We start from the raw sequence: 24,912 nt of genomic DNA, 5'->3' as shown, positions 1-24,912 counted from the left end.
AACCGTCGGCGTCGGATTGTTTATTTACGACGAAACTCAGAAGAAAAAAAAAGATATTATGAAAAATGGCCCATGCAGGTTTCGAACCTGCGACCTTCGCGTTATTAGCACGACGCTCTAACCAACTGAGCTAATGGGCCATTTTGGAAGATCGTTTTCTAAAGATTTGTTCATTTCTAGTTTACGAATAGCCGAAAGACGAAGATCAATCTTTAGTACTAACTAGAAGACAAGTTTCATGTTCGTGTAGATATGTAAAAAGAAATATACACTAGTGTAAGTGACACGGTTTGACATTAAAGTTAACATAAAGAACAATGACATGACATGGTCTGTCCACAGCAGAAACAGGTTTACTCCTCCTAGAGAGGCTTTTGGGGCTTTTAACTTAGGTCATAAAGACACCAACTCACAGTCACAGGACAAAGAGAAAAGATTTGTTTGGAATCAAAAAGTGTATAAAAGGGAAGAACCGGACTCAAGACACACGCTGGCTACCCGTTCTTCTCTTCCTGAGCCGTTCTGCAACAATGAAGGCAAGTTCAAGAGACTGTGACGCGTTCAGCCTTGGGTCACAGTGTGTGTGGTAGCGAGAACTGAGGTCATCGTAGGTCACAGTGCGGGACCCTCCAATGCATTCTGTCACGTTCTGACCTGTCATCTCGAGATGGATACCGCCCGCGTGGCTTCCTTCTTGCTCGTGCACATCAAGGAATGCTCGGACTTCAGCCTGTAGAAAAAGACAGGAAGTTTAAATCTCTGTTATGGCAAATCTATGTTACGCTTATGAGAGGTTTAGCTTATAAAGTGTGTACCAGTATTGAGTCAAAGGCACGTGTTTTAAGACCGCAAGGTGCTTTGATGGTGTTTCCATGCATTGGATCGCAGACCCATGTCACAATCTGGCCTGATCTGCGGACTGCTCTGATCAGGTGGGGAAGCTTAACTCTCATGTTCTCGGCACCCATTCTCACAATTACAGTGATTCTTCCAGGCTTGTTATTAGGATTCAGGATTTCTACTAGCTTAACCAGCTCAAAGGGATCCATTTTGTTGCTCACCTGCAACAAGAGTTTTGGTTATTCAATCGATTCCGCTTAAAACTCAACTTAATAAACTCTCGTTATTCAGTGGCAAATCAAACCAGCTACCAGTCTCTCACTGAAGAAAAGACAATCAAAATCAACCGTCTGATTTGCAAGATAAGAGAAGAAAAAAACAAAAAATGCTACGAGACCAAGCATAAACCTCTCAAATGTTACTCTGTTTTGCTTTATCATAAACCAAAAGTAATATCTACCTAATCATTGGTTTAAGTATATCAGTAAGAAGCTGCATATTATCGCTCTACCTACGCGTTGAATTTTGTATTTTTCTTTGAAAAAGTTAAAAGTACCTTAATGCCCAGAGGATTAGCAATCCCCCTGAGAAACTCGACATGAGCGCCATCCAATTGTCTGGTACGCTCTCCGCACCAGACCATGTGTGCAGAACAATCATAGTAGAGACCAGAAGTTGAATCCAACCTTGTAAGGGACTGTTCATAAGGCAGAAGCAAACACTCATGGGATGTGTAGAAATCAGTTGTAGTCATAAGTGGATGATCCGTGCCAAGTCCACATGCAGACATGAACCCCAAGGCCTCATCAACCCTATTAGCTAATTCCTGGTACCTGTACAGCAAAACCTTTAGCACCTTACATAACCTAGGATAGCTGCTATCACCATCACTAATTCATCTAGAAAAGTTTGCTTTCAAAATTGAGTTGATGAGTTGGGTGTACCTGTCAGCTTGCTCACTTTGTTCAACAAAATCAAGGTTCCATTGAGTAACTCTTTGAATAGCAGCGTAACCTCCAGTGGCAAAGGCTCTAAGAAGATTCAAAGTAGCTGCAGATTGAGTGTAAGCTCGAATCATCCTATTAGGATCAGGAATCCTGGATTTCTCATCAAAAGTATCACCATTGATGTTATCTCCCTTGTAGCTTGGTAATTTCACTCCATCCTTCTCCTCAAATGCATCAGATCTAGGCTTTGCAAATTGACCAGCCATCCTCCCAACCTAAACACACAAATTCTCTCAAATTCCGCTCAAAAGAAAAAACAAGAAAGATTGAATTCATCGATCTGACCTTAATGACCGGAACCTGGCCACCGAATGTAAGAACAATACTCATCTGAAGCAGAACCCTGAAGGTGTCTCTGATATTAGTAGCATTGAACTCCTTGAAACTCTCAGCACAATCACCTCCTTGGAGAAGAAAAGCTTTACCAACAGCAGCATCAGCCAATCTCTCTTCAAGATTCCTAGCTTCTCCGGCGAACACAATCGGAGGAAAAGCCTCTATCGTTTTAAGCACAGACTCAAGCTCATTGGCGTTAGGATAATCAGGAAGTTGCAGAGCCTTCTTCAGTTTCCAGCTCTCTGGAGTCCATTTCAATGCACCAGACGAAGAAGACGCAACGGATTCTTTGACTGAAACAGCGTTTCTAGCTGGCTCAGCCGCGTGTACAGCCGTGACGAGGTTAACGGATTTAGGCTTGGTGTTGACGGCGGGATGAAATGTGAAGGATGATTGACGGTTGCTTGGACGGTGAGAAAGATCACCGCCGTAGATAGATCTGGTGGAGAGAGAGGAGGCGTTGGAAAGAGCCATCACAGATTTTCTCTGACTCTGGATTTGGTTTTTTAGAGAGAGAGAGAATGAGAAATGGAGGCGGTTTTGATGTGAGGAGAGAGAAGACAATGTGGAAAGAGAAGAAGGTATTTATAAGGGAGAGGGTTGGTTTCGACTTTTCAGAGTTTTTTGTTTTGCAGACAGAACACTAGTGTACCAAAAAGAGGGTTGTTGGCCGTCGTAGGGGTATTTATGTAAATTGTGTGCTTTGAGATATTTTTCAGGCGACGTGGAAGCTTTTGTCTCTTTTGGCCACCGTTAAAGGAAACGTTTTTCATGTAAAAAATAAATTTTATAATAGATGATGCTAAAAAGTAAAGAATGATTCAATTTGATTGAACCGATCCAAAATTTGGTAGATACTAGATAACATTTAAAAACTTTTGGTTGTTGATTTACAAAGCTCAAAACAAAACAAAAGGTTGAAAAACCAGAATTTGGAAAGTATAAAAATATATTCCAATATTTATGTTTGTTAACTTAATTTATGCCACGTTACGTATAATATTTCTTTTTTAGGTAGCTCATTTAAAACATTCGAAATTTGATGCCACTTATCAAAATTTGGATGATGACAAAAAAAAAATTTAAAGGGAAGTCCGGAAATTGGGCTAATGACAAAAAAAGCCTTCACCAACCAAATCTACCACCACTCATCAAGTTGCATATGATCTAAAGACTAATTTGTGTTTATCACCACCTAACACACACACTGAATCCTTTTATAAGATATGATGAATTCATGGACCACGCCCTTTTAATATTTGTCACCATCTTATACTAACTTCCCTTTATATATATGAAACACAAGGATTTTAAATAAAATTAATGTGATAGAAAATCGAATATCAACCCCTACCAAAATCATTACAATAAGTTTAGAGCATTTAATGGATCATAGTTTTGGAAATGCTTGATTGCTTGATTTTTTTCTTATAAAAAATCTGTCTTTATTGGATGATGATAGTTTTTTATATCTGCAAAAAAGTATTATTTTACAGAATCTTATTCAAAATCCTATAATATTCATCAACTAATTATTTGAACAAAAATACAAAAATGGAGCGGTAAAAGTTAGTTATTGACCGTTATTTGTAAAGAAAATTAGGTTTTCGCAAATTATAGCCACCACAGATTGTTTTTTTTTTCATTTTATCTTGAGAAGAACCACACACACCCAGAGAGAGACAGAGATTCATCGATATGGCGGTTTCTTGCAACCACTCTGCGATTCTCTTCTCTCCATCATCCACCGCTGGTTCCTCCTCCGTTACTTCTTCCTCGTCGCTCATCGGCTTTCCTCGTTTCCAAACGCTGCGTTTCAAATCAAGAAGCGTTTATTCGAAATCTAGAGTTTCTTCTCCTGTCTCGGCATTGCCTTTACGTTCTCTAGAAGCTCTGATTTTCGATTGCGACGGCGTGATTCTCGAATCCGAGAATCTACACCGTCAAGCTTACAACGATGCTTTCTCGCATTTCGATGTTCGATGTCCTCCTTCTTCCTCTGAGTCTCTCGATTGGAGCCTCGAGTTCTACGATAAGTTTCAGAATCTAGTCGGAGGTGGGAAACCGAAAATGCGTTGGTATTTCAAAGAAAATGGATGGCCAACTTCCACCATTTTTGACTCTCCTCCTCAGAATGACGATGATCGAGCCAAGTTAATCGATACTCTTCAGGTCACTTGCCTGAAGAAGAACCAAATCTATAATTTACTGCAATGTTGATGTTAAAAGATTGGATTCTTATCTTTTGCAGGATTGGAAAACTGAGAGGTATAAAGAAATCATAAAATCAGGAAGTGTAAGTAGCCAAATCGTAGTTTTGGGATTACTTACTCTGAGAGAAACTAACTCTCTCTGCTTTTTACTTTCAGGTAGAACCAAGACCTGGTGTAATAAGACTAATGGATGAAGCAAAAGCTGCTGTAATAAGATCTTCTTTTTAGCCTTTTATAATTGTCTAAACTGTATTTTTAGCTCTTTATGAGAATAGGTTCTTGAAATGCTTTCAGGGGAAAAAACTAGCTGTTTGTTCTGCAGCTACAAAGAGTTCAGTAATCTTATGTCTCGAGAATCTAATCGATATCGTAAGTTGTTTCCTTTCGCCAATCTCTGATCTACCATGCTTCTTTCAAGTTTTTTCTTTATCGATTATACTTTATGTCGTTTAGGAGCGGTTCCAAGGACTTGATTGCTTCCTTGCAGGTGATTTCATCACATTCTCTCTCTTCTTATACTTGCATTTTATGTGTTAAACACTTTTCTAAAGTTTGAATCCATTTGGTTGTATATTTGGCTTTGTAGGGGATGATGTTAAGGAGAAAAAACCCGATCCTTCGATATATATTACAGCTGCCGAGGTAATATAACTCCCAAGTAAAATGAAAGTTAATATAACTTAACAAGAAGAATTAGCCCAAGTTTCACATTCTGTATATGTTGGTTGATTGCAGAAGCTAGGTGTTTCAGTGAAAGACTGTTTGGTCGTAGAGGACAGTGTGATTGGCCTGCAGGTCAAAAGTCTTATCTTTTGCTTGTCCTCGCTATTCTTGAAAGAAAATCTTAAAATGCCTTGACTTTTAATCTATATATAGGCTGCTACAAAAGCAGGGATGTCATGTGTGATCACGTACACTTCTTCAACCTCTGATCAGGTCTGGTCTACAACAACAACATCTTCTTCACTTCTCTATTCTTTTGCTCTTTGGTTTAAGAACAGGCGGAAACTTTGTTTTTTTTTATCCAGAATTTCAATGATGCGATTGCCGTATACCCTGATCTCAGCAATGTGAAGTAAGTAGGATCATATATCAAACTTGAAGTTTCTCACAAAAATTATGCGTAAAGGTTCTCTCTGTTCCTCGTACCCATCTGCTAACTTTATGGTGTTTCCTTGTTGTTTGTAGATTGAAGGACTTGGAAACTCTGCTTCAAACAATAGTCACTGCAGCTTAAGACATTTGTCTCCTATTCATTTCTGACTGTTCTTCTGCAACTGTACATTTGTTGTTTATGTTTGATAAAATTTTCATTAATAAGAAAAGAAGATTCAAATGTATAAAAATAGCAGTACAATACAATCAAGACCTACCCTGAATCCTGATAAATCCATAAAATTTGTTTTAAAAGTAAAACACAAAAATTGAAGAGGAAAACCCAAAACCAGAGTTCTTCAAATTTTCCTCTCACCTAATAAGTCTTTCTTTTGCCTCTTGCTTATCTTCTCCATCGTTAGACGAACCATTAGAAAGACGACAAGCAGAGAATGATGAATCTATATAACATCACATTTCACTAATATTGTGTGTTGGTTTATCTCCTGCTATTAGCTACCTTGTTCTTGCTCATATCAGCCAGCTCCTCAACAAGCATCTTCTCTTCTTTACTCAATCTCTTAGGAATCTCAACTTGCACTCTCACTAACTGATCACCTCTCATCTTGCTCTTATTCAAAACCGGAACTCCTTTTTTAGCCATCACCAATGTCGTGCTTGGTTGTGTCCCTGCCGGTACTTTCAAATCCACCTCTCCATCCACTGTTGGTACCTTCAAAGTCGTCCCCAATATGGCATCTACATACGATATCTTACACGTATAAAGTATATTTGTATCATCACGCTTCAAAACCGGATCTGGAATAACCTCAATAACCGCAAAGAGATCTCCCGGTGATCCACCTCTCTTTCCTGCATTCCCTTCTCCCCTCACTCTTAACCTACTTCCAGAATCCACACCCGCAGGAACTTTAAGACTAATCCGCTTTGTCCTTCTCACACGTCCATCTCCTGAGCATGCACCACACGGTTTTGATATCTCCCCAGTTCCGTTACACGGAGAGCAAGTCATCACTTGTTGGAATACACCGAGTGGTGTCCTCGTTGATGCTACCACCTGTCCTTGCCCGCCACATGTTTTGCATTTGGTTGGTTTGGTTCCCGCTTTAGCTCCAGAACCATTGCAAGTCCCACAGCTCTCTAACCGAGATATCTCAATTTCTTTCTCAATACCGAAAACCGCTTCTTTGAAATTCAAGATTAGTGAGTAATACTCATCTTCACCATCGATAGCTCTGCTCCTTGAACCTCTACTACCCATTCCACCGCCCATTCCTCCCATCCCACCCATTCCTTCGAATAATGACTCAAATAGATCAAACGGATTACTATAATCCTGCAAAATTAACAATTTCAGATAAGATTCTTATCATCAGAATGTTGATTCAAATGTCTTAGAGAAACATATATACTTACCCCCATGCCTCCCATTCCAGCGCCTTTAACTCCTGCCTCGCCATATCTGTCGTATAGAGATCTTTTCTCATCATCTGATAAGATCTGCAAGAAAATAATAAAAACAATGTTTAGGCTCTTCAAGTATCAGCAGAATGATAAAAAAACACATCTAAAGGACTTTACCTCATATGCATTACTTATTTCTTTAAATTTATCTTCTGCCCCAGCATCCCTGTAATCAAAGTGTAAACAGAACTGTGACAACTGAAACCTTTTGAAGCAGTTTCAGAAATTCTTCATCAAAATTTTACAGGTTGGTGGTCGTATGTTCGTTCATATAAGGAGAGACTTAACCAACGAATTGCAATAATTTTCTAGACTGAGCGTTTCTCAAATATTGTAATCGAGTTGTAACAAGAAACACACCAATCTTGATGCAGGAAGGTAAATAATATAAACAGACGAAGACCTTATACTGGATACAAAGTAAACTAAACCCTTCACTTACTTGTTCACATCTGGATGATAACTCCTAGCGAGCTTCCGATAAGCTGCAAAATAGGTGCAGAGTAGAATCATTGTCAAACTATAGAAAAGCACAACTTAAAAGCTGAACACATGAAGCTCATCAAAGAGAAACATCAATGCTACACATGAGTGTTGCATTTTCCTGATTAGGGAACTCAGTGAAATAGAATTGCATACCGCTTTTAATCTCAGCTTTGGTTGCATTTTTCGAGACTCCAAGGACAGAATAGAAATCCTGGAAATTGAACACACAAATACACACACTCTTCAGCAAAAAAAAAAAAAAAAAAAAAAAGCTTCATTCAAAGTCTAAAAGAAAGGGTATGTAAACATACAGTATCAGCTCTAACAGTGAAGCGAGCTCCTCTACGAGAATGTGTATTAGGAGATACTCCCGTCAATGACAAGAAGGGTAAAGAGCCCTGTGCAAACATACTCGACCTTGAAGCTCCCAGACAATTTATTTGGCTGATGCAACTGCAAAAGGTTAACAAAAGAAAAACAATTCAATTAGCCTTTCAGATAATAATATAACTCAACAAAGCATTAAAATTCTACAACAATCATACTTGTCTTGGTGAGACTCCAATCTGCTTGGATAAAAAGCTTTAACAGCAAACCGAGGACGAAGAATCCCCCATTGAGCAACACATGAACTTCCAAATTGTATAAGAGCCATTACACTCCCTGCAACACAAGAACTAGATTCAGCTAACAAAACCCAATTTCTTCAACAAACAAACCGAAAGTTGAAAGCTTTAAAAACCTAAGAAGATTATATGCAATTTTCATGAAATTTCGACCCGAGACAAAAAGAGTTTCACTTTCACCGCAAATAAGCTTGCACCCATTACGAAACATACGAATTCTTCAACCACTAAGCAGAAAAAAATCACAGCTTTCTAAAGAAATTCGAGTGAACAAATCTGTAAAAACACGAGCTTGGAGCCACCACCATTTAGTTAGAGGAAAAATCAAGACAAGTGAAGGAAAACATAGAAAAACAACATTCTATGGATGACTCTAATCAAACGAGAGAAGCTGAATCATACCGTAATCGAATGGTGACGACGGGAGAGTTTTGCGATAGATAAGAAAAAACGAGTAGACTCAAATGAAACAAGACAACTCTCTCTCACTCTTCCAACTTCCAACTTTACCCCTTAAATTAAACTATTTTTACAATTTGTTTTTCGTTATCATTTATTAGTAGTTTTAGTAAATATAATTGGGTTGCCTAAATTTTCAGCCCTATACTAGTTAGAATCTCAACATTCCACCCGAAACTTTTAGCCACTTGAAAAACTACCATAAACAATTTTAATCTCGATAAAACTACATGTACTTTCGGATTTGTTCTTAAAACTACGCCTCCAATTGAACCAACCAGTTAACCGATAATTATACATCCGGTTTGACCAAAACTAATCCGATTTTGACTCTATTTTAACCCAATTTATACCCAAAAAATATATTCTTTAGAAGAAAAATACATTTTATTTATTTTCATTTATTTTTATAAAAAATTAAAAATAAATTAATTAATTTTACCAAAATAATAAAATAACAAAATATACCACACAAAATTACATAATAAAATTTTAGTATATATTTTGGTAATAAACAAAATATACCGCAAAATAATATAACAAAATAGACAACAAATTCTTTTTATAAATACAATGGTGTTATATATATAAATGTATTTGGTATATACTCTAAATTTAATAATTCAAAGGTCATTTTCTTTTTAAAAACACCATAATCATATAAATATATATATATATATATACATATATAACTCATCTTGAATATATAAAAAGAAAACTGAATCTATAAAGAAAAATAAATTTATAAATACCATAATATATACTTTGATTGTGGTGTTTACGGATATCTATAAAAATAAATTTGGCATATATTTTGAATTTCATTACATATAGAGTTCAAAGGTCATATATTATAATTTCAAGAAAAATGAATATTTTTGTTTTAAAAAAGACATAGCTTTAGATTTATAAAAAAATATAAATGATTGCCAAAAGGAAAATGTATATGTTTGTATATTATCAAAATTTTATAACAAAATGTAGCTCAAAATATAATTTGGGGTATATTTTGTCATATTAAGTTTTGCTAAAATTAAGTAATAATTTAATATTTTTAATTATTTATCACAAATACAAATTAATAAAAATACTTTTACTTCTTAATAAGACAATTTATTTACATTTTGTGTGGGTCAAAATTAGGCTAAAATAGAGTCAAAATCGGATTAGTTTCGGTTAAATTATGGGTAAGTCAAACCGGATGTATAATTATCGGTTAACTGGTCGGTTCAATTGGAGGCGTAGTTTTAAGAACAAATCCGAAAGTACATGTAGTTTTATCGAGATTAAAATTATTTATGGTGGTTTTTCAAGTGCCTAAAAGTTTAGGGTGGAATGTTGAGATTTCAACTAGTATAGGGCTGAAAATTAAAGCAACCCAATATAATTTTATTTGATCAAATGAGAAAAAAAAAAAATATATATATATATATATATATATATATATCATTTTAGTACTACGAGATTAAATAAAATTGACAACCTTATGAGAAAGAAAAGGCAAGCTTCAAGAACATGATTATTACTTTCTTGAAATAAAAGTATTCTTAATTCCAACTATTAGAAGCAATGTCTTTCTTTAACAATAACGATACAAATCACATTTAGGGACAAGCTAAAAACATGATTAACTATTATGTCTTCTAACAACACTTTTTTTTTTTCTGCAGTAACATCACTTGTTGATCTGCTGATCTGGGGATATCAAGTTTGCTAACATGAGTCTCTTAGCATTGATCTGGTGATTCTGAGGAATCATTGCGTCAGTGCAAAGAAAAGATTTCATGTGTTTGTACATCTCTTTTGGTTTCTCTTCATTAATCGCATGTCCTGTCTTCTTCAGTAACACCAATTGTGCTCTGTCTTCCCCTAAATATCTGAAACAACAACACAAGACAATTCATTTAGAAAAAAATGATGATGATTATGGAAAAATGTGATAATGAAATTAGAAAACCTTTTCAATCTATGAGCTAATTCAACTGGAAATACTTGATCTTCCTCTCCCCATATCATCAATGTCGGCTGCATATCAATGTTACCAGGATTCAAACAATGATAATCTTTAAATTTATATAGATTTGTATGAACTGAGAGAGAGAGAGAGAGATCACCTGTGTTATCTTTGGAAGATTGGCGAATCTTCTACCCTTATGCAGAGCTTCCACAAGTTCTTTCCTTTCTTGAAGATAGTCTTTACACATTACCTTGCAACAAATCCTCACAACATCAGAATACAAATACTCTTTTCAAACAAACTACTCTTAGTCTAGCTTACATCAAAGAGTGATGCCTTTGAAACTAAACTAAACAACTCAACACCATAATAATCACACAAACATTTTGTCTGTAAAACTCAAAAGTATGTGGTGGGCCCATTTAAATGAAAGAATACACAAAAGGACTAAACTTATTGATACTAAGCTTCATCGGAAGATTATTTCATTCCATCCCTAATCAACAATAAACGAGCCTATATATGAAAGATTCCCATTATTAACATTTCACAAGCATCAATCATCATAGAAAAATAGAAATAGTAAGAGTGAAAAAAGGTGAAGACTTACATGAATGTAGTCCATGGCAAAGCAAGAAGGGATCCAAATCGGCGGTTTATAGAAAGATAACTGGAGAAGCCGCCGGAGCATCGAAGGAGACTGAGGAAACAAAACAGCCGCCGCTTCCTCCGGGCTCTTCACTTTGAACATACCATCCTCCGAGTCTTTCTCCTCCAGAGCAACACCGGCGCATATTAGCACAACTCGATCTACCCTCTCCTTAAACTGCGCCGCCAAGGAGTAGGCCACAAAACCACCGTAGCTGAGGCCAGCGACGGTCATGGTCCTAACACCGTAAGCATCCATCGCCTTCATGACACAAGTCGCCTGGAAAGACTCTGAGCGGTCGGGACGAGTGGTGTAGGAGTCGCCAAAGAAGATGAGGTCCGGTACGTAGACGTTGAAGCGGGGGATAAAACGGTCGATGAAGCGGTCCCACTGCCACATAGCGTTAGCTCCGATCCCGTGAAGGAGGAGGAGCGTGGGCTTGGTGTGGATGTGAGTAAGTGGGATCCAACAGTGGAAGACGGTGCCGTCGCCAAGATCGGAGGTAGATGATCGGAGACCAGCACGAGAGAAGCTGTATTGGTAACATTTGTTACGAGAAGACACGTAGCTGAAGCAACTCGCCATTGATTCTCTTCCTCTTCTGATGAGACTTGCAGAGACAGAGACAAGTACAAGTGACCTTAATAAAAAAAAGGTAATTAATAAGAATTGGATTAAAAATAATTACAATATAATTCTTAGTGATTACGTGACATGTTTTGATTCCTTACAATAACACCTTTTTGGTGGACTTCCCGTTCCTGCCTTTGAAATTTTATTCCCACAAGAATTAAAAAATAATAAAGTTGTATGTGATAGAGACAAATAGTATAAAATTACTAATGTAAAATATATATATATATATATATATTTTTTTTTTTTTTCTGATACAGTGAATGCAAATCTATGTAAAATATTCCAAGGGAAAGGAAACGTGTCTGCTCCCATTTTTGTTTATTCTTTACGTAAATTGTTTCTTCTTCAAAACAAGTCATGATCAATGTGTGTAACCAAAATTAAAGTGGTCGTAATCGACTCGTAATTTTACTTATTTGGTGAGCTAATTAATCTTCTAATCTATGCATCATTGTCCATTGAACATGTGTTTCAAACAGATGAATCACAAGGATATTCATTGTATCAAAGATTATTAGACTACACTATGACCAGCTCTCTTACCAACTCCGCTTTCCCTCATCATCTCTCGTGCCCTTTCCGCTTCTTCCCACTTACCTGCAGCACTGTACATGTTCGCAAGCATTATATAATACCCATCGTTCTGCGGATCACTAGCAACCGCACGTTCTGCCATTCGAATTCCCATCTCAAACTCCCCATGGGTCATGCATGAGCTCAACAATGTTCCCCATATGACCCCGTCTGGTGAGAATGGCATAGACATGACTGTGCTTTCAGCTTCCTCCAAATTACCAGACCTGGAAAGAAGATCCACAAGACAAGAGTAATGCTTTAAGTTGGGTTTCACATCGTACTGATGCATCTTGAGAAATAGTTTTTTCCCTTGTTCTACTAAACCAGCGTGCGTGCAAGCCGATAGAAGCGCAAGAAATGTAGGTCCGGTTGGTTTAACATCAGACTCTTCCATTTGATCAAAAAGTGCTATGGCCGATTCAACATCTCCGTGCATTCCATAACCTGATATCATCACATTCCAACAAACGGCATCCTTCTGATTTCCAGCATCAAACAGTTCTCGTGACTTTTCAAGGTGGCCACATTTCGCGTACATGTCAATGAGAGCAGCTGAAAGAGAAAGATTCATCTCGTGCTCTGTTTCAGTGATGTACCGATGAATCATCTGTCCTCTCTCCAGAGAGCCAGTATTGACACAAGCCATAAGCAGAGTCACCAAAGTTATTGAGCTGGGTTTGAAATTCTCAGAAACCATTCTATCGAACAATGCAATGGCTTTTTCGGATTGCTCACAGTGAACATAAGACGCAATCATTGCGTTCCAAGTGATAACGTTAGTATCTGCTTCACAAAACATCCTCCAAGCTACAGTCAAGTCTCCCATTTTTCCATACAAATCAATGAGGGAATTGACCACTGAGATGGTAAGATCCAGGCTAGTTTTGACAACATAGCAATGCAACGACTTCCCTAGTAGCACCGCTCCTATGTGGGAACAAGAAGATATGACAGAGGTTGCGCTGGCAGAGTCGATTTCAATTCCAAGATTCTGAATTTTTCTAAATAACTCGATACACTTTACGTGACATTTCATTTTACCATAGCCTTTAAGCATTGTATTCCAAGCTTCTTTGTTTCCTTCTTCGCTTATCCTACAGAAAAGCTTCTCAGCCACAGACAGAAGCTCGAATTTGCAGTACATCGATAACAAGGAATTGCAAACTGTACTGTCTAAAGAGAAACAATGTCTTATGACGAACCCGTGAAAGGCTTTACCCTGAGGGACAAGCATCATCTTACCTAGTTCATTAATCAAACAGCTAATGACAACCCCATCTGGGTGCATTCCCTTGTTCTGCATTTCCCAGAACATATCAAAACTTTCCTCCATGTCACCTGATCTCGCCAGTGACGCTATAATCGAAGTCCATGAAAACATATCTTCATCCCCAAGTTCACGGAAAGAAAGATAAGCCTCGGATGGATTCCCAGATTTCGAATAGAATGAAAACATGGAAGACTGGACAAACTTGGAAGAAGCTAAACCATTTTTCACCGCAAATCCATGAAGACATCTTCCTTCTTTCAAAGCTCCCAGATTAGAACAAGCTTGGAATCCGCATTCCAATGTTCTGGGATTCGGCTTATCAACATCAGAACCAGCACTATGCATCTTGCAAAGATAACCCAAACCTCCCTCGCTCTCGCCGTTCTGCACATGCCCAGATATAATGGCAGTCCAAGCAACAACATCTCTGTCAGGCATTTCGTCGAACACAAGACACGCATCTTGTAAAAACCCACACTTTGAGTAGAAATACACAAAGGAAGCTCCCACAGCAGTGTTTCTATCAAAACCTCCATGTTTCAAAACAAGCCCGTGAACGAAAGTCCCAACATGAAACCACAAAAGCTCCGCACAAGCAGAAACAACCATGGGAGCAGTGAAATGATCAGGGGATTGGCCAGACAAGAGCATTGAGAAGAAGAAACACAAGGATCGAGCATAATCCCCATTGGAGAAATGTGCTTTGATAATAGAATTCCAAAGAAAGATATCTCTTCGAGTAACCAAATGGAAGACTCTGGAAGACAAATTGGGTTTCCCGTAAGAAGCGTAAGATGAAATTAGCTTCGATGCGACGAAGATGTTTTCCGAGAGTCCTCCGGTGATGATAAGAGCGTTGTGTTTGCGCAGAGACTCTAAGCTCAAGCTCTGATCGCAGAGAATCACACTAATATGACGATCGACGTAGCTTGCGGAAGAAGAAGAGAGTTTGCGTAGAGTAACAACAAGATTGGGTTTCAAGAGACGACGCAACATTGCAATATTTCTCTAATGGGCCTTTTTGTAATTAAATAACAAACCATTTTATGTTTGTTGGTCACCAGAAAACCGAAACAGAGCTTTATATTAACAGTAAAAACAAATGTCATAGATTCTCAATTAGATTTAAATTGACCAAATATATATATATTACAGGCAGATTTGTTAATTTGATGATCTTTTTATTGAAATGGTAATAAAAGTTTTTATTGAAAACAACAAAAGAAGAGGTAAAGGAGACACAATTCAAGTGTCCCAAAAAGAACCAAGAAACCAACACACAAGTTTGTTCACAATTTGACCAATTATCTTCTGGTAACCGGAATTGACCAAACTTGGTTGGGCGATTATATAAAAGTAGTTTCATAAAATATATACGGCGTCGTCTCATCTCACTTCACCGTCGGGTAGAGATGCTCCGGCAATCTAAGGTCACCGACCATAACCAACGGTTTAGCCAGAAACATATCGTGACTAGACTCCATCAGCTCGACACGTGTCTCATTCTCAGGTAGCTTCCAAGTGAAACCTTGAAGAAGTCTCGCGAGCATCATCGTGGTCAACGCCGTTCCTAGCGCCGGAGCCGCACAACCTCTTTTCCCGGTACTGAACGAGATAAACCGGAGATCGTTCTCGGTCAAAGTAACTTCGGAGCATTCGTTGAGATGTCTCTCCGGTTTAAAGCAAAGTGGGTCGGCCCAAACTTTTGGGTTACGGCCCAGCCCATATCGGCTAAGAAGGACTTGACTTCCTTTAGGGATGTGATATCCGGCGACGGTTGTGTCAGAAAGTGCCACGTGGGGGAGGTTGAAGGCGGCGACGGGATGGAGACGGAAAGCTTCGCGGAGGATAGCTTTGACGTAGTTTAGTTTTGGGATGTCGGATTCTTGAACGAGTCTCTCTTTCCCGACGACTCTGTCGATCTCTTCCATTGCTTTACGGAGAATCTCCGGTTTGTTCACCATCTCCGCCATGGCCCATTCCACGGCGTTTGATGGATTGTCTGGCGCCGCCATTACAAGCTCCTATTCATTATAAACATATATACCAGCTTTTATTAATTTTGGATCTTTAATTTTTGTATAACATAAAAATAAATACAATTAAGTTGCATGCATCTGTCTTTGACCAAAGTAATCAAAAGAGACAAACAAAAAAGTAGCCCATGTTTAGCAAAAAAAAAACAAATATTGTAACTAATCAACTTTTACCACAAAATGTTTCTTTCTTCTTTTATAAATGTTTTATGAATCAAAATGTTAGTATGTGTAAATAAATTTGATATGCATGCTTTCTCAAATAAAATTTAACAAAAATTGTTCTTTTGATATTTTTACGATCGAAACCTTATATGAAAGGAACGTGATAAATACCTTAATGGTGGGTTTGATTTCATCGGCGGTAAGCAATGGGTTGCCTTGTTCGTCTTTGATAGAGATGAAAATATCAAGAAAATCTTCGATTTGAGTTCTCTTTCCTTCTCTCCACATCTTGATCCTCTCGTCGATGATTGGGTCATGATACTTGTCCATAATCGCACTTGATTCTCTCATAATCTTCTCGTGACCGTTAAGATCAAGTCCAGTGAGCATCGGCAGATAATCAGAGATGCAAAAAGCGAAGGTAAACCCTAATGCTTCAAACATTGCTTCCATGTGCTCTACATCTTCTACGGTGGGTCCACCGTCAGGTGCAGTGTTCTTAGAGAACGTTCTCGTCCCGAACATAAGCTTCTTGATTGCATTTCCACAGTAATGCCTAGTCATGAACCGGAAATCGACAGAGCCCGAGTTCTTAACCATGTTGTATACCCAAGCGGTTAAATGATCGTTTTCTTCTGATCTCTTCTGGTGGAGCCACCTGTGTCTCGCTGGACATACGAGTTCCGTCATCACAACTTTCCTCATTTTCTTGAATTGGTCACCAAAGGGAGTGATCACGCAGGTTTTGTAGCCGTTAGAGAGGATCTTCTGAGCGTAAGTTAAAGGCCTCGACGCGAAGAGAGCGTCTTGTTGCTTGAGTATCTCACGTGCTATCTTAGGGCACGTGACGGTGATCACATGAGTGTTTCCTAACTTCACGCATGCTATCTCAGTATTGAGCTGCTTCATGATGCTGTGGAGCCACCGGAAAACGGGCCGGCTCTTTAGCATCGTCGGAATCATTCCAATGATCGGCCATCCTGTGGGACCCGGTGGCAGATACGGTTTCTTTTTGTTGGGATCCGTCATCAATTTCTTGAGTAGCATCACTAAGGTTATAGCCACAAAAGCTTGAAGTGTTGAGAGGAGATACAAGGTGCTAAAGGACGATGTTTCGGTTGCAGTGGTAGTGAGATCCGAAGAGTTTGAGGTAAAAGTGTTCATGTTTGTGTATAGAGAAGAAGAGGACTCAAAGTTTTTGTTGTGGTTTCTGTTGTCTCTGCATGGATAAAGAGAGAGCTTCACCTTCCTATTTATATACAAGTCTAGTAGTCGTTAGTTTATGTGAAATGACTATAATACCCTTATGCGTGGAAAGGACTTACGAAGGAGTGAGGAAAATGTGGGAGGGAGGGTCCATCTTGAGTACCACCACCAACGTTGAACATTATTACGATTATTCCTAACGTTTCAAAATATCTATATTATTAGAGATATCATTGTTTATTAATTTCTATTCTTGATGGGAATTTTTAATATTTTTAAAAGTTTTGTTGGTGACCTGCCAAAATTCCTCGTGTTATATATGCACTTAAAAACCCGGTCCAGCCGAAAAACAGTTAAAAGCTATATTATATTTCACTGTTTGAGGAGTTCTGGCGAGTTTATACTTGTGAATTACTATGAAACAAAATATTCATCTTTGCTGAGAAAACGAACAACAAATTTAAGGAAATACGCAAAATAGTGTGAAATTTGTTTTACCTATCCTGAAAAGAAAAAAAAAAGTGTTTACTCTTGTTTTAGTTAACCTAACTGTCTACTACATTGATCTAATACTTCGATTATATTACTTAATAAAAATTTATTAACATTTTATGTCTAGCTAGTATTGTCGCAGTGGTACAAAATCATTTGGGATAAACAAAGCCTCCTATCTAAAAGTGTTTAAGAAATTAACGTCAAGTAAATTATTAGACCGGCCGGAACATATTTTAAACAAATCTTTAATTCCTTACGTAAACCTATTTTTAACAATTAAGAATCGATTGTTTACATTGAAAGTGTAAAAATTGAAAATATGTGCATGACTAATAAAAAAAAATCTGTAACGTATACATTGAAAGTGTAAAAATTGATTATTTTCCCAACTATAGAAATTGGTTTAAAAAGGACGAATAATTAATTGCTAAATATCAGTTATGAAATAAAATAGCCATTATGTTTTGGGTACGTAGAGAGTTCACCTGCCAAATACCCTCGTGGAAATTGAAACTGATGTGGGACGAGTCAAAGTTACTTACTACTTCTATAGTCAATATATCAGATTCGTGGCTTGAGTTTCCATGTTGCGGACGCCGTTTAAGCTCCGTTGTTGCCGATGTGACCGAGACTAAGTCTTAAGTCAATTTCTCCATTTTTCCAAATCAAGGCAAATAAAACAGGTTTCTCTATTAATAGTCGATAAAAAAAAAAAGTTCGCGTAATTTATTTGACACATGCAAAAAATGATGAAGATTTTATTTTGTATTTAGTATTTACAGTACAAAAGATAGTTTCTTGTCTGTTGATGATGAGCTAAAAAATCGCATGATCGAAATTTAAAATTTACCCAAATGTTTTCGCCTTCTTCTTGATCATTTTTGGTTTATAATATGGTATACATGCAATGTGATCTTCCGTGCATAAACCATGTGTAGTTTCATAATTTGCATAAAGATCGGTCTCTCGACACAAAGATTAAAATTTCAAGGTCGTATGAGATCAGTTAACATGTGCCTATTTAATTTTGTTGATCGCTAGCAAAATGTTTTTCACCATGTAATCAATATTTTCTTTATAAATGATATTATAAAAAGATATATACCACATTTTGTCAAAAATATCACAAGATATTTCTTAGGCTTCCTTTAAGTTTTTACAAAAAAATATAAATCAGTTATACGAAAGTTTTTTTTTTTTATATATTAGGGGCGATGTCCACAAAGAATGGATAATAAAAAATTTCGGTATTTTGATTTATTCTTATTTAATTATATATATATATATATATCCTTTTCTTTTTACATAATTTAATAGAAATGGTGAAATAATTGATTGATCATAAACTTAATTGTAAAAAAATCTATGGTTTAAAACAATATACAGAGGGGATTGGTTTGTAATACTTTGCAATATATAAGCAATACCAACTTTACTTAAGTTAATTAGTAACTTTATATTCCTTTAAGGTCTTTTGGTAACCTTACCAACCTACCTAAGTTTTCAAGACAGTACACGTGCTCTATAAACTAGGCATCTGCTTCTTTTTTTTAGGTTCTCGTAAACAACAGAAGTAATTGATAAATCTACAAGTACGTAGTTAATCGCTATATGACACGACTACGTAAAACCCTAAAACTATCACAACTTTTAAATAGGAATGTTAATGAGTAATGACAATTAGTGGAACCCGTAATCGTTAGATATTATTATATATCAGGAGCATGAAAAAAAAGTCAATTTCCGTTGGACCCGTTATCATGCATTTGAAGATGTTGAACTCATCAATTTTAAAGTTTTTAGCAAGACCAGATCAATGAATTCAACAATGTCGTAGGTCATGTTCAACATTTTGAATCTAGCTATGATCTTTTTTATATTGTATTAGCAATGATATTCCCTAAATTACAAATATTTTGGTACTATAACATGTCTGAGTTTTAGTCAAGTTCGGCATTCAAAGCTAAATTATTGACTATTCTGATTATATATACTTGACGAGCTTTTGTTGTGATTTGTATGGATTGCTTTAGTTAATTCCACAATAATTCCTTTTGGATTAATTCGATTCTAACTTTCGATACTTTTTCATGAATCTAGGAAGTCTTACACAGTAATACCAAAACACAACCCAGAGAGTGTAGTCCTATCACCATACCCACTTTGATGAATAAAAGCTTATTATATCATCAGTTTTTTTTTTGCTTTCTTTATTTCGAATTTTATATAAATGTATGTAATTTTATCTTAGTGATGGGAAAAAAGTTAACCAATCATGCATGTGGATTATTTTTGCCATGTCTCTGCCAACCAAGGGTAGTTTATTTTTGTATATATAGCATGGACTAAATAAAAACGTGCTCCATCCGCCAAATCTCACCTGTCAAATTTCACAAATTGCATGATACTTTTTTTTTTAAATATATATTTGATTAAAGTCATAATTTAAAAGTTCATGATAGATTGGTTCATATATGATTGTTTGGTATAGTTGTATTGAAAATGATATTAGTAAACCTATCGACCATTTTAACCAAAAAAAAGAAAGATACAGTATATTTTGCAACAAACGACAAAAAATAAGGTGATTATATAAACCAAAGTATACATACTCTACATGAAAAGTACATGAGATCATCAAAGACCATCGTTTGTTGTGTAAATTAAAAGAAATCATATGTTACTGCACTACATTCAGCTCTCCTCCTCTCTGCAGTTTCAGATGATCAGCACTATGTTTTCAACTTTCAAGTATTGATCGCGCGACAAATCTTCTACCATGTTCATCTATCTTAAGTGAATGCTCTTGAATTTTGGATGTTGATCTCTTCACAATTTTGTGAGATGGTTTCTGAGTTTTTGCCGGGTGCTAGGTCTTTTCCGTTATGGGCTGGCTTAATTAATTATGATTCATCTATATGCGTTGGACTTTTGAAAAAAAAAAAAAAAAAAACGAGAACAGTTTACGTTTTCTGTTGATCATATTCACTGAACGAGTGAACGGGGACATTTGCACACACTATAGGTGATCTGATATATATTTTGTGAGTGAAGTAATCAAACTGTACGTGTTTAAGAGCATAATTATTTGCATCTCTGAAATATAAACTAATATGAGTCAGAATTATAATTAAACATTCATGGACTAACTAAGCTTGTTCTGTGGATCAACGGGTTCATGAGTCCAAATCACATAATTTAGTTAGGCTGGTAAGACAAACTTAAATACAACGAAATCCACTTTATTAATTCACATTATACAACACAGTCGATATCATTGGAGCAAAAACTCTTTATAAACTAACTAAATGATGATTAGAACAAATATAGATATATTCCCTTTGGCTTTTGACTTCAACACAATTCAAGAACAAATGATAGTGTGACGAAGCGAGACGACATCGTTTCCAGGTCTCAAGCTTCTGACCGAATCAGGGAGAACAATCCTTTAGCCATATATAGAATCGACAAATTGGGTTGATTTTTCCGACTTTGACTTAGCCCTCAAGATAACCTTTGTTTTGCAGGTAAGAGATGATGTTCTCAGCCATCTGACGTGGCGAACACGACTCGTCGTCTCCTGTGTGTTTCAGCACTACCTGGAGGATATTACATCAATACTTTATTAGTACAAATTTACGTTCCAAAATCTATCTGATCATTCACGTGACGAACCTCGCAATTCACTGGTGCCTCGTAAGGGTCGTCGATTCCAGTGAAGCCTGGATAATTAATTCAAGAAAACTCAACAATTAGCTAGGTCAATAAGTTACACTCAACAATTAGGTCAATAAGTCAAACTCTACGAATCGAACAAAATAAAAAGTCAAAGTCAACTTTTATACAAGTACGTTTTCTTTTTTTTGGGATACCTTTGATTTTGCCTGCACGTGCAAGCTTGTACAACCCCTTTGGATCTCTCGACTCGCACACATGAAGAGGAACGTCCATGAAGACCTAAATCAAAGTAAGTTTTCGTAATGTAATCAATGTATACTAATATATCTTCTATAACAAGCAAATTCATATATAGTAAAACGTTATAGCGTACGTACCTCGACGAAATCGCCGTCAGGTAACAAGGACCGGCACGCGTCTCTGTCTCTCCGGTACGGAGAAATCAAACTTGCTATACAAATGACTCCGACGTCAGCAAACAACTTAGCCACCTCACCTGATATTAAATTTAAAGATCAATCACAAATCACTTTACAAAAACCATTAAGCATATACCATAAAACGCGTTAAAGAAATTGGTTTCATGAGTTAGTAAACACATGATTATAATTTTTGGAAGAAAGGAAAAATTGTGTACCAATTCTTCTAATGTTTTCGGTGCGGTGCTCTGCTTTGAAAGTGAGGTCACGGTTAAGGCCGTGACGGACATTGTCGCCGTCGAGTGTGTAAGTAAGTTTGCCTCTTTCAAACAATGCTTTACTTAGTGCACAAGCAACAGTGCTTTTCCCTGAACCACTGAGACCAGTGATCCAAACGACACAACCCTTTTGTTGAAGAAGTTGTTGTCTGTCGCATCTGCATATCGAACTCTCGTGCCACACGATGTTCTCTGCTTTCTCTTTTCCGTTATTTCTTCCCTCTTTCAGTATAGTTTCTGCGCAAACACAAAGTTAAAGAGATTGTAAAAATGGTCAGAAAAAAACAACAACACGATTTGTGGAGATGCTTAAACCTAAATTGCTTTTTCTGAAATGTGAACGATCTGCTATATGACGAAACAGAGAGAGATGGGAGAACCTGAAAGGGCGGGAAAATCAGCGGTGAGGGAAGCTTGAGCAGAGACGTTAACGGCTGAGATTGGATGAAAGGAAGTAGAATTCGCTACTAATTTTCGGCTGTCCGCCGGAATAGACGACGCAGGCAGCTTGAGGAAACCGTCACTTGGAGGTTTTCGGTGGGAATCGCCGCCGAGACCTGGAATAGAACAGAAAACCGACGGTCGAGATGCTCTGATAGCTAATCCTTCCATTGAATCCGACGGCCAATAACTGTGTGGGGGTTTACAGTTTTATGTGATCGTACAAAATAAGTTTATGTATAAGAAAGACGGATTATATTGAAAATATATAGAGAAGACTTTAAGAGGAAGAAAACAGGTGAGAAGGAGAGTAATGGTACTACTACTACCAACTATATAATTCCTCCACAAAAAACACATGACCATATTCCAACATCATTTCAATAGTCTTAATGTCTTATTAACAAAAAAAATAATCAAAATAAAATCATACATTCTTTTTTACACAAAACAGAACAAATTATTAGTATTTTACCGGTTATTTTTTTTGACGAAACAGGTATGGGAATATTTTACCGGTTAATAAAAAAGGTTTATTTATTTATTTGTGTAATTTGAATAATAATAAAAAAAAAACTATATAGTGGTTTTGGTATGTGTGCATGAATCACTGAATCACTGATGATGGAGGCCAATCTTTTGGGAAAATGATTGTATGACTGATTTTGTTCCATCTACCAACCTACCAATACCCATTCAGAGACCCATGTGATTTAATAAGCTATATGTCTTTATACTTATTTTATGATCTTACTTTATCTCTATGCTTATTAGTATGACTTTATTTTCTTGTTCAAATAAATATGCTTGACTGTATATATTTATGAAGGGAATAATGGAGTCAAATAATATTTCCAAAATCAGATTCAACACTTTCTTATTGCAGTACTTGTTTGATTTTCTTGGTTTCTCAATTTACCGGGAAGAAAAAAGAATCCAGCAAGTTGTTCTCAACAGTCAAAGCAGGCGGTTCCCTCTTTGTTAAAGGGCTTACATTTATATTGGGCCTTGTAGCCCAACTGTACTAGGTTTTTTGTGGCAGACTCAACTTAGACCATGTACATAGCTCATATTTTTAGAGTATCAGTAGCCCATTTACAATTTTTTAATGGACCAACCACAAAAAACTGGGCTGAGCCGTATCAGTCTATTGAGACTTCTGATACTCAGTCTCATATTACGTGGCAGGCTCTGATTGGTCGTCCATTTATTTTTGTCGAAAAAAAATTCCTTCTGTTTCTCTCAAAAAAATTCTCTCTCGTGGGGAATTTTCCGATTCCTTCTAATTTTGCCGATCAATTTTCTTCTGTTTCGATTCCTTCTGAATCTCTTCCCTTTTCTCGAAAATCCTTCTCAGATCATCATCCATGGCTTCCTCTGATTTCGATGGAATCCTCTTGGGAATGAGAAACCCACTCCTCGTCGTCTCTGCCGTCGTCGACCAAGAGTTTCTCGACAAGTAAGCTCAGATCCGGATAGTTGAAATTCTTCTGCCTGTTCTTCGATTATTGAAAGATTGAGTGTATCGTTGCTATTTTGTGTTATCAGACTGTGACAGGTGAGAAAAAGCACCGAGAAACCATCTTAAGGGGAGAGCATTCTCTGAAGCAGTCACAGGAGGTTACTCTTAACGTTGGTGATGCAGTATTCATTCCTGAAGGTTGGTGAGTATACATATCCTCTCTCTGCACATTGTTTTGATGATTCTTGAATTTGTTTCTTGTAGAAGTTGTTCAATTTCAATTGTCATTCTTTATGTACAAATATGACTAGAGAATGAAAAGATTTGTAATGAGAAGAACAGAAAAAATACTTCCTTTTTAAAAAACTTCATATATTTATCTGATTCAACATTAGTCTCTGTTTTGCCTTTAGATTTGGCTTCTTAGTTTTCTAGTATGTTCTCGACATGTGATCTTTGAATCTACTAATGTGATGCTTCGTCAAGCTAACAATAGCAATCCTACTGGAACTGTTAAGTATGAGGTATAAATTTACTCATGTGCTTTGTGCATTGCTTGCTCCTTGGCCTCATTTTGACCTTTGTTGTTATCGAATGGAGCTGGAATTTAAATCTTGTATTGAGCTGTATTGGATGTGTTGTTGTTGCAGGGCCGATTTGAAATCATTTCTCTGTCAGGTTCTTTCTTAAATTCTGAGAGAAATGGTACTGTGACCAAATTATAGATTAAAATTTGGAAATCCCACCATTGTTGCCTTCATGACACGTCCATTTTCTCTCATTTTTCTATGTAGAGAACCATGGAGGCGTTCTTGATCATACTCTCAGTCACCCAGCTTATTTACATCGCTGGAGTTCATGGCATGAGGGACCTTAAGGAATCATGGGCGTCGGGTTTCTACTGTGGCAAATGGCAATCATCCGAAACTCGGGATTGTGTGTGTGAGCGTTTGTATTTGTGTGAGTGTGCTTTATTTTGTTCATAGGAAGCTTAAGATAAATTCATGCATTCTTTATGTACAAAAGGATTAGATCTTGTTTTGTGTGTTGTCACTTTGTGTTCATAGAATAAGATCGAACTTTGAGGCTTGATTCAG

The 24,912-nt window shown here is 36.9% G+C and overlaps 9 protein-coding genes, 2 long non-coding RNA genes and 1 other non-coding gene across 15 annotated transcripts; 4 read left to right on the top strand and 8 right to left on the bottom strand.

Moving 5' to 3' along the window:
- Positions 1-66: 66 nt before the first annotated feature.
- AT4G39985 lies at positions 67-140 on the bottom strand. The gene has a single exon. It is a non-coding gene; the product is annotated as a tRNA-Ile (tRNA).
- A 48-nt stretch (positions 141-188) lies between these two features.
- On the bottom strand, positions 189-2,800 carry DHS1 (3-deoxy-D-arabino-heptulosonate 7-phosphate synthase 1). The gene is made up of 5 exons (NM_120162.5): positions 2,133-2,800; positions 1,785-2,062; positions 1,397-1,673; positions 816-1,061; positions 189-730 (listed from the first exon to the last, which is right to left on the bottom strand). Exons 1-5 carry the CDS (start codon positions 2,655-2,657, stop codon positions 479-481), a joined length of 1,578 nt encoding a protein of 525 aa, NP_195708.1. The 5' UTR covers positions 2,658-2,800; the 3' UTR covers positions 189-478.
- A 1,004-nt stretch (positions 2,801-3,804) lies between these two features.
- Positions 3,805-5,773, top strand: AT4G39970 (Haloacid dehalogenase-like hydrolase (HAD) superfamily protein). The gene is made up of 10 exons (NM_120161.3): positions 3,805-4,355; positions 4,435-4,479; positions 4,553-4,603; positions 4,691-4,765; positions 4,850-4,883; positions 4,983-5,038; positions 5,132-5,191; positions 5,273-5,332; positions 5,425-5,471; positions 5,585-5,773. Exons 1-10 carry the CDS (start codon positions 3,882-3,884, stop codon positions 5,631-5,633), a joined length of 951 nt encoding a protein of 316 aa, NP_568077.1. The 5' UTR covers positions 3,805-3,881; the 3' UTR covers positions 5,634-5,773.
- Positions 3,847-4,178, bottom strand: AT4G09975. The gene has a single exon (NR_142319.1). It is a non-coding gene; the product is annotated as an other RNA (long non-coding RNA).
- On the bottom strand, positions 5,693-8,577 carry AT4G39960 (Molecular chaperone Hsp40/DnaJ family protein; the record flags this gene model as incomplete). 2 transcript variants are annotated; one of them, NM_120160.3, is made up of 8 exons in its annotated part: positions 8,491-8,577; positions 8,008-8,125; positions 7,774-7,915; positions 7,616-7,673; positions 7,419-7,461; positions 7,094-7,142; positions 6,929-7,012; positions 5,693-6,848 (listed from the first exon to the last, which is right to left on the bottom strand). In NM_120160.3, exons 2-8 carry the CDS (start codon positions 8,115-8,117, stop codon positions 5,991-5,993), a joined length of 1,344 nt encoding a protein of 447 aa, NP_568076.1. In that variant the 5' UTR covers positions 8,118-8,125; positions 8,491-8,577. The 2 variants fall into 2 exon arrangements, with proteins under 2 accessions (NP_568076.1, NP_001329618.1); NM_001342562.1 differs by having other exon boundaries at positions 5,991-6,848; positions 8,205-8,491.
- Positions 8,103-8,484, top strand: AT4G09955. The gene has a single exon (NR_142318.1). It is a non-coding gene; the product is annotated as an other RNA (long non-coding RNA).
- A 1,437-nt stretch (positions 8,578-10,014) lies between the features above and the next one.
- On the bottom strand, positions 10,015-11,993 carry AT4G39955 (alpha/beta-Hydrolases superfamily protein). Its single transcript, NM_120159.3, has 4 exons — positions 11,115-11,993; positions 10,662-10,754; positions 10,505-10,572; positions 10,015-10,424 (listed from the first exon to the last, which is right to left on the bottom strand). Exons 1-4 carry the CDS (start codon positions 11,736-11,738, stop codon positions 10,223-10,225), a joined length of 987 nt encoding a protein of 328 aa, NP_568075.1. The 5' UTR covers positions 11,739-11,993; the 3' UTR covers positions 10,015-10,222.
- A 43-nt stretch (positions 11,994-12,036) lies between these two features.
- Positions 12,037-14,674, bottom strand: AT4G39952 (Pentatricopeptide repeat (PPR) superfamily protein). Its single transcript, NM_148411.3, has one exon. It carries the CDS (start codon positions 14,629-14,631, stop codon positions 12,304-12,306), a length of 2,328 nt encoding a protein of 775 aa, NP_680777.2. The 5' UTR covers positions 14,632-14,674; the 3' UTR covers positions 12,037-12,303.
- A 34-nt stretch (positions 14,675-14,708) lies between these two features.
- Positions 14,709-17,269, bottom strand: CYP79B2 (cytochrome P450, family 79, subfamily B, polypeptide 2). 2 transcript variants are annotated; one of them, NM_001342561.1, is made up of 3 exons: positions 17,162-17,269; positions 16,008-17,085; positions 14,709-15,659 (listed from the first exon to the last, which is right to left on the bottom strand). In NM_001342561.1, exons 1-3 carry the CDS (start codon positions 17,194-17,196, stop codon positions 15,027-15,029), a joined length of 1,746 nt encoding a protein of 581 aa, NP_001328605.1. In that variant the 5' UTR covers positions 17,197-17,269; the 3' UTR covers positions 14,709-15,026. The 2 variants fall into 2 exon arrangements, with proteins under 2 accessions (NP_001328605.1, NP_195705.1); NM_120158.2 differs by lacking the exon at positions 17,162-17,269 and having other exon boundaries at positions 14,732-15,659; positions 16,008-17,065.
- A 3,436-nt stretch (positions 17,270-20,705) lies between these two features.
- On the bottom strand, positions 20,706-22,712 carry AKN2 (APS-kinase 2). Its single transcript, NM_120157.4, has 6 exons — positions 22,293-22,712; positions 21,853-22,149; positions 21,593-21,711; positions 21,410-21,494; positions 21,213-21,259; positions 20,706-21,136 (listed from the first exon to the last, which is right to left on the bottom strand). Exons 1-6 carry the CDS (start codon positions 22,522-22,524, stop codon positions 21,035-21,037), a joined length of 882 nt encoding a protein of 293 aa, NP_195704.1. The 5' UTR covers positions 22,525-22,712; the 3' UTR covers positions 20,706-21,034.
- Positions 22,713-23,327: 615 nt separating this feature from the next.
- AT4G39930 (uncharacterized protein) lies at positions 23,328-24,122 on the top strand. Of its 2 annotated transcripts, NM_001204047.2 has the most exons (2): positions 23,328-23,812; positions 23,902-24,034. In NM_001204047.2, the coding sequence occupies exon 1, from the start codon at positions 23,410-23,412 to the stop codon at positions 23,758-23,760; it is 351 nt and encodes a 116-aa protein (NP_001190976.1). In that variant the 5' UTR covers positions 23,328-23,409; the 3' UTR covers positions 23,761-23,812; positions 23,902-24,034. The 2 variants fall into 2 exon arrangements, with proteins under 2 accessions (NP_001190976.1, NP_195703.1); NM_120156.4 differs by having other exon boundaries at positions 23,328-24,122.
- Positions 24,123-24,258: 136 nt separating this feature from the next.
- Positions 24,259-24,902, top strand: AT4G39925 (AT hook motif DNA-binding family protein). Its single transcript, NM_001204046.1, has 3 exons — positions 24,259-24,339; positions 24,466-24,520; positions 24,610-24,902. Exons 1-3 carry the CDS (start codon positions 24,289-24,291, stop codon positions 24,690-24,692), a joined length of 189 nt encoding a protein of 62 aa, NP_001190975.1. The 5' UTR covers positions 24,259-24,288; the 3' UTR covers positions 24,693-24,902.
- The last annotated feature ends 10 nt before the right edge of the window (positions 24,903-24,912 follow it).

This window comes from Arabidopsis thaliana, chromosome 4 (assembly GCF_000001735.4).
Source record: "Arabidopsis thaliana chromosome 4, partial sequence".
In the NCBI taxonomy this organism is placed as follows: Eukaryota; Viridiplantae; Streptophyta; class Magnoliopsida; order Brassicales; family Brassicaceae; genus Arabidopsis; species Arabidopsis thaliana.
The sequence above is the reverse complement of the archived record's forward strand: the minus strand, read 5'-3'. Positions and strand labels throughout refer to the sequence as shown.

What these genes read in the sequence shown, in the direction of transcription:
- AT4G39925 (NM_001204046.1), top strand. Translation starts at nt 24,289, where the DNA reads ATGCTTCGTCAAGCTAACAATAGCAATCCTACTGGAACTGTTAAGTAT. An exon ending in CTGGAACTGTTAAGTATGAG is followed by an intron (nt 24,340 to 24,465) that starts GTATAAATTTAC and finishes TTGTTGTTGCAG; the next exon opens with GGCCGATTTGAAATCATTTC. An exon ending in CTTAAATTCTGAGAGAAATG is followed by an intron (nt 24,521 to 24,609) that starts GTACTGTGACCA and finishes TTTTCTATGTAG; the next exon opens with AGAACCATGGAGGCGTTCTT.
- AKN2 (NM_120157.4), bottom strand. Translation starts at nt 22,524, where the DNA reads ATGGAAGGATTAGCTATCAGAGCATCTCGACCGTCGGTTTTCTGTTCT. An exon ending in CGAAAACATTAGAAGAATTG is followed by an intron (nt 21,712 to 21,852) that starts GTACACAATTTT and finishes ATTTAATATCAG; the next exon opens with GTGAGGTGGCTAAGTTGTTT. An exon ending in AGGCACCAGTGAATTGCGAG is followed by an intron (nt 21,137 to 21,212) that starts GTTCGTCACGTG and finishes AATATCCTCCAG; the next exon opens with GTAGTGCTGAAACACACAGG.
- DHS1 (NM_120162.5), bottom strand. Translation starts at nt 2,657, where the DNA reads ATGGCTCTTTCCAACGCCTCCTCTCTCTCCACCAGATCTATCTACGGC. An exon ending in CTAATCCTCTGGGCATTAAG is followed by an intron (nt 1,062 to 1,396) that starts GTACTTTTAACT and finishes CTCTTGTTGCAG; the next exon opens with GTGAGCAACAAAATGGATCC. An exon ending in GTGCCTTTGACTCAATACTG is followed by an intron (nt 731 to 815) that starts GTACACACTTTA and finishes CTTTTTCTACAG; the next exon opens with GCTGAAGTCCGAGCATTCCT.
- AT4G39952 (NM_148411.3), bottom strand. Translation starts at nt 14,631, where the DNA reads ATGTTGCGTCGTCTCTTGAAACCCAATCTTGTTGTTACTCTACGCAAA.
- CYP79B2 (NM_001342561.1), bottom strand. Translation starts at nt 17,196, where the DNA reads ATGGACCCTCCCTCCCACATTTTCCTCACTCCTTC. An exon ending in CACATTTTCCTCACTCCTTC is followed by an intron (nt 17,086 to 17,161) that starts GTAAGTCCTTTC and finishes GTATATAAATAG; the next exon opens with GAAGGTGAAGCTCTCTCTTT. An exon ending in AAATCAAACCCACCATTAAG is followed by an intron (nt 15,660 to 16,007) that starts GTATTTATCACG and finishes TATAATGAATAG; the next exon opens with GAGCTTGTAATGGCGGCGCC.
- AT4G39970 (NM_120161.3), top strand. Translation starts at nt 3,882, where the DNA reads ATGGCGGTTTCTTGCAACCACTCTGCGATTCTCTTCTCTCCATCATCC. An exon ending in TCGAGAATCTAATCGATATC is followed by an intron (nt 4,766 to 4,849) that starts GTAAGTTGTTTC and finishes TATGTCGTTTAG; the next exon opens with GAGCGGTTCCAAGGACTTGA. An exon ending in CCTGATCTCAGCAATGTGAA is followed by an intron (nt 5,472 to 5,584) that starts GTAAGTAGGATC and finishes TGTTGTTTGTAG; the next exon opens with ATTGAAGGACTTGGAAACTC.
- AT4G39955 (NM_120159.3), bottom strand. Translation starts at nt 11,738, where the DNA reads ATGGCGAGTTGCTTCAGCTACGTGTCTTCTCGTAACAAATGTTACCAA. An exon ending in TTGCCATGGACTACATTCAT is followed by an intron (nt 10,755 to 11,114) that starts GTAAGTCTTCAC and finishes ATTTGTTGCAAG; the next exon opens with GTAATGTGTAAAGACTATCT. An exon ending in TTAGCTCATAGATTGAAAAG is followed by an intron (nt 10,425 to 10,504) that starts GTTTTCTAATTT and finishes TTGTTGTTTCAG; the next exon opens with ATATTTAGGGGAAGACAGAG.
- AT4G39930 (NM_120156.4), top strand. Translation starts at nt 23,410, where the DNA reads ATGTACATAGCTCATATTTTTAGAGTATCAGTAGCCCATTTACAATTT.